General features: G+C 46.3%; 1 protein-coding gene across 1 annotated transcript; it reads left to right on the top strand.

The window, feature by feature from the left end:
• Positions 1 to 7,456: 7,456 nt before the first annotated feature.
• LOC142832973 (PRAME family member 3-like) lies at positions 7,457 to 13,592 on the top strand. Its single transcript, XM_075943869.1, has 4 exons — positions 7,457 to 7,497; positions 7,581 to 7,727; positions 8,179 to 8,532; positions 13,478 to 13,592. The coding sequence occupies exons 1-4, from the start codon at positions 7,457 to 7,459 to the stop codon at positions 13,590 to 13,592; spliced, it is 657 nt and encodes a 218-aa protein (XP_075799984.1).
• The last annotated feature ends 202 nt before the right edge of the window (positions 13,593 to 13,794 follow it).

Genomic DNA, 13,794 nt, shown 5'->3' on the forward strand with positions numbered 1-13,794 from the left:
ATGTACCCACCCCAGAAGCTTAGGAAAGAGAATCGAATGTATGAAGTCACCTGAACTATGAGAAGGTATCGGGAAAATGATGATGATTCTTTTTTGTAGACAGGGTTTCTCTGTGCAGCCCTGGATGTCCTGGAACTCACTCTGTAGGCCAGACTGGCCTCAAACTCAGAGATCTTCCTGCTTCTGCCTCCAGAGTGCTAGGATTAAGGGTGTGTGCCACCACCTGGCCTAGGATGGCTATTTTTGGTTGTTAACACCTGACTGCATCTGAAATGAACTAAAGCCCAAGTAGCTGGGTACACCTGTTCGGCGTTCTTATTGATTAAGTCACATGGAGTGGGAAGAGGAGGAAAGATACACAATCCTTTCTCTTTACTTTCTGCGTAATTTCCAAATGAAAGCAATAACCAGGTCATAATAATGGCTAACATGGTATGATTATCTCATGTATTAACACATTATATATTTAACCAGGTCATAATTACAGCTAACATGATATAGCTACCCCTCCTACAGCCATAAATGCGTGTTAAATAAGACAACCGACTCTTTCTCTGTCTCTCTGTCTGTCTCTCACTCTTTTCTCTTCTACCATTCCCGTTCCCAGAGACTGGTTTCCCTTCTCTCTCCCCTGTTTTTCCATTCACTTTCCTTCAATAAATAACCTTTCCTTACAGCATTGGTTCCCTGACCAGGAAGGTTCTTCTGGTACTTCCTGCTGCCCACAGTCAGTTTAAGGCATGCCAAGATCCTGGAATCTGGTCCACATAGGACAGTTGCACTTCTCTGGATGCTGGGTCCCTTCATCTAACACAACATGATTGGGATAAGTCTATGAAAATCCACTTCCTGGCACTCTATATCCTGCTATTTTACGGAACCTTTGCAGCATTCTGCCAGCGATCCTGGGAGATGGAAGGAGGACTACCAGCTGCTGGCCACAGAGCTGGAGGCACAAGGGCCATCAAACATGTCCAGGCGATGCTGTGGTGATGGGAAAGGATCAGGTGCTTTAAGCTCTAGGGAGTCGACTTAGATCACCTCGAACAGCATTTTGCCAGGTTCAAGTGGCGCCTGACAATTCCACAGAGGCTGAACAGTGAAGTGAAACAGACAGATACTCGAGGACGTGGCCAGCACCAGTTTCCCCAGATTTCCCAAAGATGAACAACGCCCCCCCAGGTCAGCAGGAAGTAGTCCTGAGAACACAGTGTCCTCATCCCCGCCTCACCGGCTGCCCCTTTCTGACTGCTCACCTTTTTATAATAAATGAAAAGGGAGGAATGTTAAAATTCAGGCATCTGTACTGGCCCGACCTTGCGTTATACATTCTCAGCTGTAACCACTAAGAGCACCTCCTGTGCACATTCACTATGATCCCTTTTAATAGGGCCCTGCCCACCTCCCATCTCTCTCTCTCTCTCTCTGTCTCCATCGGTCTCTCTCTCTCTCTCTTTCTCTCTCTCTCTCTCTCCTCTCCTCTCCTCTCCTCTCCTCTCCTCTCCTCTCCTCTCCTCTCCTCTCTTCTCTTCTCTTCTCTTCTCTTCTCTTCTCTTCTCTTCTCTTCTCTTCTCTTCTGCCACTCCTGTCCCCAGAGGCCAGTCTCCCCTCTTCCCTCCCCCATTATCCCATTCACCTTCCCCCAACAAAAAAAAAAAACCTTACAGAAAAAAAAAAGAGAGACAACCGAAGACGCAATATGATTGAGTAATATGTCCAACCCAGCAGCTGTGACAATGGAGAGAAGCCAGTGTGCCACCCAGTGGTAGAATCCAGAAAGAATACAGCAGAATCACCAAACAAAGGAGCAAATTCTGCAATGCCAGGAGTGCCACCTTGTGGCAGAATCGCACCATTTTGGGAGACAGGACAAACAAAAACACCAGCTACAAACTGAAGAAATCAAATAAATGACTACAACCCCTCGGGCCAAACTTGCCTGCCATGCATTTAATCACTCATACAGTTGGCCAGCCATTCATTCAAGCAAAATCCAAACAGATCCCCCATGAGAGGCATGACCAGAGTGCAGGGGCCACTACTACTGGTGTCCCAACGTACTGAGGAAAATAGAAAGGCTATCTTGGTGGAAATTTAATCTCAAACAAAGAAGAGGGCTCCCAAAAGGACCAGGTCTCCCTACTGGGTTAGAAGGGCCTAACCAGCTAAATGGGACGAAGACCCACCAGAGCCTATTGTTCTTATCCAGGAGGCTCTCTGTCTGGCTTTACCTCCTGAGCTGGAACCAGAAATGGATTCAGCACATAGATTCGCATCCTTAGGAGCATCAGGACTTTATTTTTGTGTTTGGAAAAACAGCTGTCATCAAGACCTCCCTGGTAGTTCCAGGACAGGCTCCAAAGCCACAGAGAAACCCTGTCTCGAAAAAAACAAAAAAACAAAAAAAAAAAAAAAAAAACAAAAAAAAAGACCTCCCTGGACTCAGTGGGAGGAGCAGTGGTCCAGAATGTTCATCTGGAGGTGCCTCTTCTGCAAGTACTCCTGGCCTGGAAGGCTGGGAGCAAGCTTGAATCCCACTGAGCCTGGATGATTTTGGTGGGAGCATCAATGCCATGAGCTACTGGAGATAGACATTGACAATCATGATGATTAAACCAATTGAACATTTGAAAGCCGTTTTATTGATTTCAATAAAGAAGAAGAGCAGGCTTGAGCCTCTGAAGAGCCTCTTAGTGCCCTAGTTCAAGATACAGCATTTGTAAAGGCTGACCCCACAAAGATACACCAAAGACAAGTGAGAGTCAGAGTAACCTTGAAATGTTCATTCCCGGCAGAACATAGTGTTTATATTTGCGATAACTTGCCAATTACTTCAGATAAGACATAGGAAAGATGATCAAGACCATGGAAATCTCTTACGTGTTGCCAAAGCAGCGAGACTGTTGTGGGGAGGGGCATAGAGGGCTGAAAATTGTCGAAGCAAACACAAAATGAAATCAGAACCGGATAGCATTACCATAGTCATTTTACTGCGACCAGACCCCTGTGTCTTGCCTTTTGTTTCACCATGTCCAGAAGAGAGTCTTTAATATTTGGACCCAGCTAGGCAAGCGGTCAATGATCACATAGACTGGGGTTGTAATGGGCACATCACTTCCCCATTGAAAGCAGTGGTCAGTGCCAAGTGAGACAATCTTAGGCTTCCTAATGGCCTTCAGTGTATCCATTAGTTCAGAGCTATGCTAGGGAGCTCCCCCACTATGAGAACACATTGGTTGTCTTAGTCCCCTGTCAAAAGACAGAATACAACTCCAGGATTAAGTGTCTCGCCCTGGCAGTGTGGTGCATCTGGCCCCACTAAACAGATTTGGGAATTTGGTTCCCATGGGAATTGAAAATGGTGAGCTCGCATCAGCATCTCAGGGCAGGTAGGGATGGAAATGAGTTGAGTCTTCCCAGAGTGACAGAATGGTCCTTTCATGTCTTTCTAGGAAACCCAAACTGGAAGTTTTCCCTTAAGACAATCCCGAAACTACTTCTGAGCTTTTTTCAAATGTCTTGAGACGATTAAAAATGCATCTCCATGTAGAAGCCTCTTCAAAGAGACGTGAACAATATTACTTTCCCAGTACACACCTCTTTCTCCCTGGAGGAAAGGAGACAGCCATCCAGCAAGGCTGCCCCTCAAGACTATAGAGGATGCGGAGTTCTGAGCTAAATGGAGCCGCCTCACCTACTAGGGTCACAGAGAGAAGCACTGAATGGAAGGACAAATAAACAGCCAAACACAGCTACCAAAAGTTGAGTTCCCAGGAAAAATAGGCCCTGATTTCAAGAGGGAAAGTCACTCATTCTGAAGCTACTTACTGAGCCAATGTGGCTACTTACCGTCTTCTCTAATAGAGGTAATCCGGTGCAGGACACAGAAGGCAACCGAGACTGGATGTGGTCACACCACAACAGACCCTACCCAGGATGCACTGCTCTCATCCCAGACCGACCCTCTTACCCTGAAATTGTCTGGCACATACAAGGCACCCTGCTGCTACTACTCACTCAATGGACTCTTCAAGTCGAACTGAATACTCATTTTTTTATTACTTTTTTTTTTAGTGTTCTGATGTAGAACTTTATTCAAAACAATTTTAGTAATAACAAGCGTTTTATAGAAATACTCAAGGCTGGGGGCCTTCTGTTAGTGACTTTTCTTTCTTTCTTAATTAAAGATTTCTGCCTCCTCCCCGCCACCGCCTCCCATTTCCCTCCCCCTCCCCCAATCAAGTCTCCCTCCCTCATCAGCCTGAAGAGTAATCAGGGTTCCCTGCCCTGTGGGAAGTCCAAGGACCACCCACCTCCATCCAGGTCTAGTAAGGTGAGCATCCAAACTGCCTAGGCTCCCACAAAGCCAGTACGTGCAGTAGACACAACTGCTTAGCATATAAATGAATTTATTTTCATAGTATCTAAAAACACGTTATTGTCATTCTCTATTTTTACACTGAGGTGACACCTTTTCCCTCTCGCCCTCCCAGAAGGAGAGGACACCTGTTGCAAATGGCGGGTACAGTGAGGTGAGAGCGAAAGGCAGCTGCGTGCACAGGAGAGGATGCTGAGCCTCCTGTTCATGTTTCCAATACTCTCCATCTTCAGACAGCCTTCTCAAAGTCAGGAACTGAGCGAGCCTTCCAAGTCCAGTCTTTTACATCATATTGTTAATGAATATGTCATAATGGTATACCAGGGTTAAAATAAATAAACACAAAAGGAAAGGGACTTCTTGTTATCTCATCCAGGTTGCCCATCCTCTCCCCCTGACAGGCGGCATGCCAGGTCGGGGGATAAGTGTGGTAACAGCGCGCTGCCCCTCAGGGGGAATAGCAGGAGATAGGTAGCTGACTGGTTGCAAACCCAAACCTTGAAGAGGGTGAGGAGGGGTTACGTGAATGGGTGGCCTGCATGGAGGTGGCTGTGGGAAATTGGTGTTGTTGGGAGGGAGATGGAGATGGTAGCCTGGGATAGGGGGAGGAATGGTGGGTGGGAGGAAGGAAGCTGGGGGAGGAAAAACAGGAAGTGGAGGTGGGTTGGGGGAGTAGGCACGGGGCTGGTAGTGAAGGTGAGAAGGTGGGCCATAGGCTGGGTGCCGGGCACCATAGGAGGAACCATTGGTCATCGTCATGGATTGCAGGTTCTGGTAGCCCTCTCCAGGCATGTAAGAGCTGCTGCTGGATAGCCCAGTCACATAGCTGTAGGGCAGTGGGGGTGGAGGCCCCAATGATGGTGGTTGGTGCACAGGGGCCTGGTTGGCTGGAGGAGGAATCTGGACTTCGGGGAGGTCACTTGCTTCCACTGGGCCGCTTGCATCAGCTTCACTTGAGATCAGAGCAATGGGAGGCTTCCAGTCTGGAGGCAATGGTAGGGGAGTGGTCTCAAGTCTGGGAATTTTAGGTGGTGGTGCTCTGGCTTGGTTCTCTTCCTCGGGATAATCCACCATGGTGTGCTTAGCCTGTCTTGGAGGACTAGGCTGTGGGGGCGGTTCCTTGGGCTGCTGTGCTTGCTCCTGGTGCTGCTGCTGCTGCAGCTGGGTCAATGGCTGTGGGTCCTTCTGCTGGGGCTGTGCTGCCTCGGAGCCTTGAAATGGGTGGTCCAGGTTTGCTGCTGGGACTGAAGAGCTTGAATTCTCTTTGTTTGCTTTCATTTATTGAAGTAGCCTGTTCTTCCCAAAATGGTCTCTGGAATACAACAATCCTCTGAAGATCTTTCTTCAGGCCAACATCAACCCCTCACCTCTGGGAAACCCAATACCAATGACTTTGTCAGAAATTGTTGAATGTAATTAACAACTAGAACCTTCCACCAATCAGCCACCTTCACCAATTAGCCACAGATTAGTCCCTCCTCTCTGGAATTCTCTTAACTCTGATTAAAAGGACCGCTGGGCGGTGGTGGCACATGCCTTTAATCCCAGCACTCGGGAGGCAGAGGCAGGCGGATCTCTGTGAGTTCGAGGCCAGCCTGGTCTACAAGAGCTAGTTCCAGGACAGGAACCAAAAGCTACGGAGAAACCCTGTCTCGAAATTCAAAAAAAAAAAAAAAGGACCTGTGACCCTCCTTGGGGTTCACTAACTGCCACCCCAACATTGGAATCAATAATAATAATTATTATTATTATTGCATACATGGCTATTGGTCTTCTTTGGGGGCCTCACTCAGACCCTAACAGATACACCTCCCCAGAAAGAAGGTTTAGGCAGAGGAACAGCCAAGGAGTCAAGGACATGTGGTCTACAAGTCTACGTGAGCCCTTGTTCCACAAAATTTGAAAAAACTCATTTGAATGTATCAGTATGAGAGAGTGAGTCAGGATGATCTTGATTTCCAGCCTAGCCAGAACTACAGACCCAGTTCTAGGAGAGCTTGAAGAAAGTTGGAAGCCCTTGTCTCAAAACAATATCAACCATAATGAAACCAACAAGATATCATAGATTGACATCTGAAATGAAGGTAAAACTTCATCTAGAATCGAACCCACTGGCTCCAATGTATTCATCTGAAGAGACAGAAATCAAAATGTTCTGTCCCTTCTTGGGTCTGAAGGTCCCTATATCAAACTGTAAGACACAAGGGAGGACAATTACTCACCAGTTCTGAGCACTGACAACAGGAGGTCTCCCTATCCCAGATAAGCCAGGCAGTTCCTCCAGGCTCGGGTCTCTGAGTGTCTGCAGTGGCCTCCTGAACTCTTTATATACCTTTCTGCTCACCTTCCCCACCCTATTGCAGTCCCACCTTCCAACCCAAGCTGCAGTTTGATTGGCTGGTTCAATCTCTAGCTTTTTAATCCTACACACTGTTGGCAATGATTTCATTGATAGCAGGGGTAGCACCTTTAATCCCAGTGCTAAGGAGATCAGGAGTTCAAGGTCACTCGAGGCTCCTTGATCCGGCTGGTGGTGGCTCACACCTTTAATCTCAGCACCAAGCCAGTAGAAACAGAAAGTGATCCTGCTGGGCAGAGAGGAATACAATGTGGGGGAATCCATCATTCAGTATATTCGATCTGAGGATTGCCCTTTCAGTCTGAGAATTTCGGTCTGAGGTGGAGGTAAGAACTAGATGCTTAGCCGGGCGATGGTGGCGCACGCCTTTAATCCCAGCACTCGGGAGGCAGAGGCAGGCGGATCTCTGTGAGTTCCAGACCAGCCTGGTCTACAGAGCTAGTTCCAGGACAGGCTCCAAAGCCACAGAGAAACCCTGTCTCGAAAAACCAAAAAAAAAAAAAAAAAAAAAAAAAAAAAAAGAACTAGATGCTTGGCTCTTTTCTTATCTGATCTTTCCACATTTACCCATTATCTGACTCTTGAATTTTCTTATTAAGACCAAATAGAATTCGCACTACAGGTTACTACGCTGGGTGAGGGAGATTTCTACCCTTTATCTTAAATACATTTTTCCCTGAATGCTTGCTCAGGAGTCTTCTGCCTGAAAACCCTTCATGATGACTTGTTCAGACCCAACCACACTCACGCAGCTGGCAAGGCATGCTCTGCTGAGGAATGAGGCCTCAGCCATCTCTGTCTGGAACTGCTCACGGAGCTCTTCCCAGGCCTCTTCAAGGACAGATGCCCTAGGATTGTGAAGGCAATGGTGGAAACCTGGCCTTTCCCCTGCCTCCCTGTGGGCACACTGATGAAGACTCCCAATGAGGAAATCTTACAGACAGTGCCAGATGGCATAGACATGCAGTTGGCCAGAAGGCTTCATCCCAGGTGAGCAGTAACCAAGTCTGCTAGCCTGGAGCACATGGAGCACACTGGAGACCGCAGGGTTGGGAGAACGGCCTTGTAAGTGGGTCAGAGGCTGCTGGGATCATCATGCAGGGATGCAGGGGTCTTGAAAGCTATGGTTTGCTTATAGTAAAGACAGTTGAATATGGAATAGAGCTTAGAGTAGATTTAGCCAATGTGGAATGTGTCTCTCCCTGGTATCCCACAAACACTAATCATGGGACTCAGTGGATATGAAGTATCTTAATGGAAGGAAAGTAGTCAGGTCTGCATATGCAGCTCAGGGAAAATGTCCATAGCACACGTGAATTCCTACACTGGGCACTCGGTGCTCAAGAGACACACACCTTGCCAGGAGGGAAGAGCTGACATTAGAAATGTATAGTGATAGTTGGCTCCGTGTTGGACTGTCATGTCTGCTTACACTTCACAGGAAGGAGAAACATCAGGTGCTCGACCTGAGGCATGTGTGCCATGACTTCTGGAGAATACAAACCAGAACAGAGGAAGGGAACTGCTCAGCAGAGACTGTAGATGGGGAGCAAGTAGTAAAGGTCCTTCCCAGACAGGCACTGAGGAGGCTTCTGAAGGTCATAGCTGACCTCTGCCTCAGGCCCCATCTGGAGGAAGAACAAGCATGCTTCCTGCAGTGGGCCCAGCAGAGAAAAGGCTTCCTACAGCTTTGCTATATGAAGATGAAGATCTGTGCTCTGCCTGTATGCTCTATAAAAAAGACCTTGAATGTTTTCCAGGCATGGCACATTGAGGAGCTGGAACTGAACTGGAGGTGGGATTATTTCCACACAGCTCCCTGTTTTGGCCAGATGAGAAGTCTTCACAAACTCTCCCTCACACATCTACAAGAAAACCTTGGAAATTGGCAACAGTACAGCAGACACAGAAGAGAAATGCGTCAGCCAGTTCAATCTCAGTTCTCTACCTTCAACTGTCTGTAGCATCTATCCATAAATTGGGTCTACTTTCTGAGAGACCACATGGAACAGTTACTCAGGTAACTAATAGGGTCAGCTAATAGAGGAAATCTTTCTCTTTAACTTGAAGGATTAGTGGGTGTATGGTACCTGCCAGTCACTGGGAACAATTATGGAGATAGTTGGGTATGTGACTTGGCTCCTCTATGCATTTGTGGTTCTACACACATTAATAGAAATGGGTTAAGCAAGATGTGAGAGTTAGGCAGTGTTTAAATGAATACAATTTGTGTGTTCTTATTTTGGGGCATAAGCTAGCCAGGCAGCCGGGAGCCGGGAGGCAGGAAGGCAGCCCTCTGTTCCTCACTACAAATGGCACCCAGCATGGATAACTGAATCCACAGAAAGCCCGAGAAAGCTTGGGAAAGAATAGAGTAAAGCATGTTTTCTTGGTCGCAGCAGTTTCTCAGGTCTTCTCTGCTTGCTAGAGGCAAACAAGCGCTCTCATCTAAGAGAGGCTTCCTGACTCAGCTTTAGCTGCAAAACCCTCCAGCTCTTTTTAGAGGTCCTGCCACGAAACACTTAAATGGTGTTGATGAAAAGCTGAATGCATGCTTTTCAGTTTTCTGCCATAGCAGGAAAAAAGCTACTCTGTTTTAAAATGCCAGCTTTCTGGGCCATTCTGCCACAGCAAACTCTGACTCTTTCAGGCAGGCAGTCCGACTGACTGTGGTGTGTGAGCAGAATGCTGCAGCTTGCTAGCTGGCAAGGACCTTGAAACACCATAGAGTTGTGGCAATAAAAATGGCTACAGCCAGTACCTCCGCCATGAGGCTGGAAAGCTAAGAAATGGCCTGGATCTAGCCGGCAAAGCCATGGTTTTAATCCTATCCAAATTGCTCAGTAATTTAAAGGCTCAAGTGGTCAGAAAAAGAGAGGGAGATAAAGTAAAGAGATATTAAAAAACAAAGAAAACCTCTAAATGATTTACAGTGTGTTAAAAATATATGCAGGCTAAAGGTTAAAGTTCTTAAAATTAAACAAGAAAAAGGGGAGTAGTTGGGTGTGGTAGTATACATCTTTAATCCCAAAACTTGGGAGGCAGAGGTAGATTGACCTCTGTGACTTTAAGGTGTGGCAGGACACACCTTTGCTGTGTCCCAATGCCTGGGAGGCAGAGATAGACGAATCTCTGTGAGTTCAAAGACAGCCTGGTCTACAGAGTTATTCCAGGACAAAGATATACAGAGAGCCTGTCTCAAAAAATAAAAGTAAAAATAAACGAAATAGAGGTTAAAATAAAGCCACACAAAGATGGAAAATACACAGAGAATCTTGATACTGTATGCTATTATACTCTTTTTGAATTGTTTGAATGCTGAGGAAGGAGCAACAGCTGCTAAAAGACTTTAGTTTATAAATGCTGCTGAACTAATCCAAGATAGATATTTTGAAAATACCTTGACTTCAAAATTTGGATCTAAGGTTATGATGCTTTGGAAAAGTTCTTCTTGCCGGGCGGTGGTGGCACACGCCTTTAATCCCAGCACTCAGGAGGCAGAGGCAGGTGGATCTCTGTGAGTTCAAGGCCAGCCTGGTCTACAAGAGCTAGTTCCAGGACAGGAACCAAAAGCTACGGAGAAACCCTGTCTTGAAAAATCAAAAAAAAAAAAAAGGTGGTGGCACCTGCCTTTAATTCCAGCACTCAGGGATTATCTTTCGTAATAGAGGGCCCAGGTTATGTTCCCAGTACCCATTCCAGGTGGCCCACAGCCACAGATAAGACTATGGAACTGGTCACGTGGTTTTAATATCATGCCTTTAATCACATGCCTTTAATCTCAGCACTTGGAAGGCAGAGGCAGGTGGATATCCGTGAGTTTAAGCCAAACTGGTCGATAGAGCTAGTTTTGTGACTGATTCCGAAGCTACACAGAGAAACCTGTGTTGAAAAACAAAACAAAGCAAAACAACAACAAAATCCTAGGGGACTGATACCCTCGTTGGGCCTTTGAGGATACTACACACATATGCTATACACTTACAGAGACAAATGTAGATGATGTAAAATGAAAACAATCTAAAAGTATATGCTTGCCTCAAAGGTTTTTCACAAATTTAAATCAAAAGCTCACAGTTTAGCTGGTAGTGGATGTCTCTTATCCCAATCTGTAGAGACTGAAACAGGAGGGTATCCATGAGTTTGATCCTAGTCTGGGTGACCTAGAAAGATTTTGAGTAGGACAGAGAGAACAAAACAAAATTTCAAAATTCAGAGTATTAAGGGAATTTGTAAGCCTACTCACAATCCAGTTTGTGCCCTAACTGCTTTTCAGTATAGCCAGCCCACCTGGACCCTGTGCTTCTCAGTTCCACCTCCCACGCCAGCAATTTCATGAGCATCCTTCTTTCTGTCTTGTTTCTCATTTTTAAAAATAAGTGTAAGGCCGGGTGGTGGTGGCGCACACCTTTAATCCCAGCACTTGGGAGGCAGAGGCAGGCGGATCTCTGTGAGTTCGAGACCAGCCTGGTCTACAAGAGCTAGTTCCAGGACAGGCTCCAAAACCACAGAGAAACCCTGTCTCGAAAAACCAAAAAAAAAAAAAAGTGTAAGGGTTCTGCAAGGTAGCTTGGCAAGAAAATGCCTTTGCCTCCCAGCTTGAAGCCTTGAGTTTTATGCCAAGAGCCCACATGGTGTAAGCAGAAAACAGACTTCTACTGATTGTTCTCTGACCTCCATACACATACAAAGGCCCTGACTTAGTTCCTGTGATGACAGTAAAGGGTCTCTAAGCATTGACATGACAGGTCATTTTTTTACCAAGATATTTCTCCAGCATCTGTTTCTTCTGGAAGTTATATTAAGACGTGTGTCAGACCCCCACCCACATTCCAAGACATGGCAGGGGACAGTCTGCCTAGGAATCAGACATTTGACCTCTTGGATATGGGGGCTCTGCCCTTAGTTTCTTCCCACTGCTGTTCAAACAGGCCTTAACCTGAAGACACACTTAGTTCTGGACCATAATGCAGGACCAATCCTTCTCATATTTTCCTCTGGGAACTCTGATACAGAGGAAGGTAATGCATGAAGACATTCAAAATTGTTCTAAATGGAAATGACATGCCCTATGTGAGAGACACCCAGATAAGGTCTCAATGAAGGTAAGACCCAAAAAAGGGAGGCCCAAAGATGTCATAGCAAGGGGAGTTTGAGTCAAGAAGAACTTGATTCAAAGGGTAGACCAGAGACTGCTGCTAGCACCAGCATGGAAAACTGAGAAGCTTTGCCCTTGTTGAACCATCTTGAGAGCCATCATGTGCTGGACTCGAGGCAGATATTGCAACGGCTGAAGGAAACCATCCCTGCTCCCATATGTACTAATTGTGTTCCAGGCTAGACTCAAAGACATGGTCTTGGGAGCACGTAAGCCATGGAGAACAGAGTGACTGACTTCCATGCTGGAAGACAGGTAGAGTTTCCATGCTGGCTCCTGAACTGGAAGCCAAGACCTTTGGCTGTTTTCCAAACAAGAGGTTGAAATTGGAAGTACTGATGTTATGGTAAAAGTAAAACAGCACAGTTCCCAGAGTGGTTGCAGTGGGTTGCCTCTTAGGGAGAGAGATGGAAGGGAACTAGAAATAAGATCTGCTTGGGGAAGTGAGAGAATGGGTGGTAAGTGGGGTGGGGCTTGACTCTTAAGGGGACAGGACAAACCATTACAACTGGTACATGAACTATGGGTAAGAACTTCAAGTCATGGCAGGTGGCTGGTTCTCACGGGCTGCAAGAGAGAATCAAGCAGTGGTGGGTCACTGGGATGAGAGTGAAGCAACCCTTCCAGGATGGGATAAACCAGGAACTTAAGGAAAGACCCTTGGATGGGCTGCTCTCTCAGGAGCAGATGTCTTGGAAGCTCTGGTGTACCTCTGCTCTAGGAAGACTGAGTCTGGACTCTGTATTTTCACAACTACAGGAGAACCTTAGTAATATTGGGCCTGGAATACATGCAGTACCTGTGTGAGCATTCTACCTACAATTGTACCTCCCTTCTTGACTTTTACCCCTACCTCAGCTGCATGAGCCATCTGTGACAGATCTTTCTCTCCAACACAAGCCACGTTGGGCTGCCTTATGACAGGGGACACCATTGCAGGTGACTTCTGCCTTGGTCCTAGCCACATCAGGTCCTTACGTACCAGAATACAGGTGTGAGGACTAGAAATGTTAGGTAGGAGGGACAGAGATAAGAAATAAACACAGAAACATAGGAGTACCAGGAGGGCAATTCAGTCAATCCTGAGTGCTGAATTCTGACTTCTAAGTACTATATCCACCTGTCTTTAACTTTTCATACAATTTTATACTCCAATACTACAGGAGGAAGAAGACAAAAGATTGCTCTATCATGGTACAAAGGATAACCAGAACAATTACTTGCTTCAATACTTTGAGACATCAAGCCATTAATTCTTGAGAAAAGCATTCTGTTGTTTAGGTAGTGAACCCACCCTAGATTAAGTATTCTGAAGGCAGCCACTTCCTAGTCCATACCTCCTAATTCAAAAAAAGGAGCAGAAGTCTGCTTTAATTCTCTGACCTTTGGACAGGGTGGAGAAGATACAACTCTATGGGTCATTTAATGTCCCAAACACCAAGTAATCAAACCCTAGGTCAGGGTGTGTAGTCACAGTTGTCACAACTTTGAGCAACCTCAAACTTTCTGCTGTTCAAGCAGAGTAGAATAGGCTCGCATTTTTGGGCCATCACAGACTGGCATGTTTAACTCTCCAAAGCAGAAGCCACAGAGTTGTCATTCAGTTCACCTTGAAGTCACTCAATGTGGACTCACTCCAGAAGCTGCATCTTGATAATGTCTACTTCCTCAAGGGTCACATGGACCAGCTGCTCTGATTCAGGAGGATGGACAGTTTTCTCTGCGGAAGAAGCCTTGTTCCTTAAGGCACCCACTCTCTGTAGCCACTAGTTGATTAGCAGTGCTGGACACATGAGAAAATGGGGGATGGTTTACTGTCTGCTCATGCTGAGTGAGAGATCATACAACAATGTGAAGAAGTAGAGCTCAAGGTCAGCTGGTGGTAGTCTAGGAGGAATG

This window comes from Microtus pennsylvanicus, chromosome 12, assembly GCF_037038515.1.
Source record: "Microtus pennsylvanicus isolate mMicPen1 chromosome 12, mMicPen1.hap1, whole genome shotgun sequence".
Lineage (NCBI taxonomy): Eukaryota > Metazoa > Chordata > Mammalia > Rodentia > Cricetidae > Microtus > Microtus pennsylvanicus.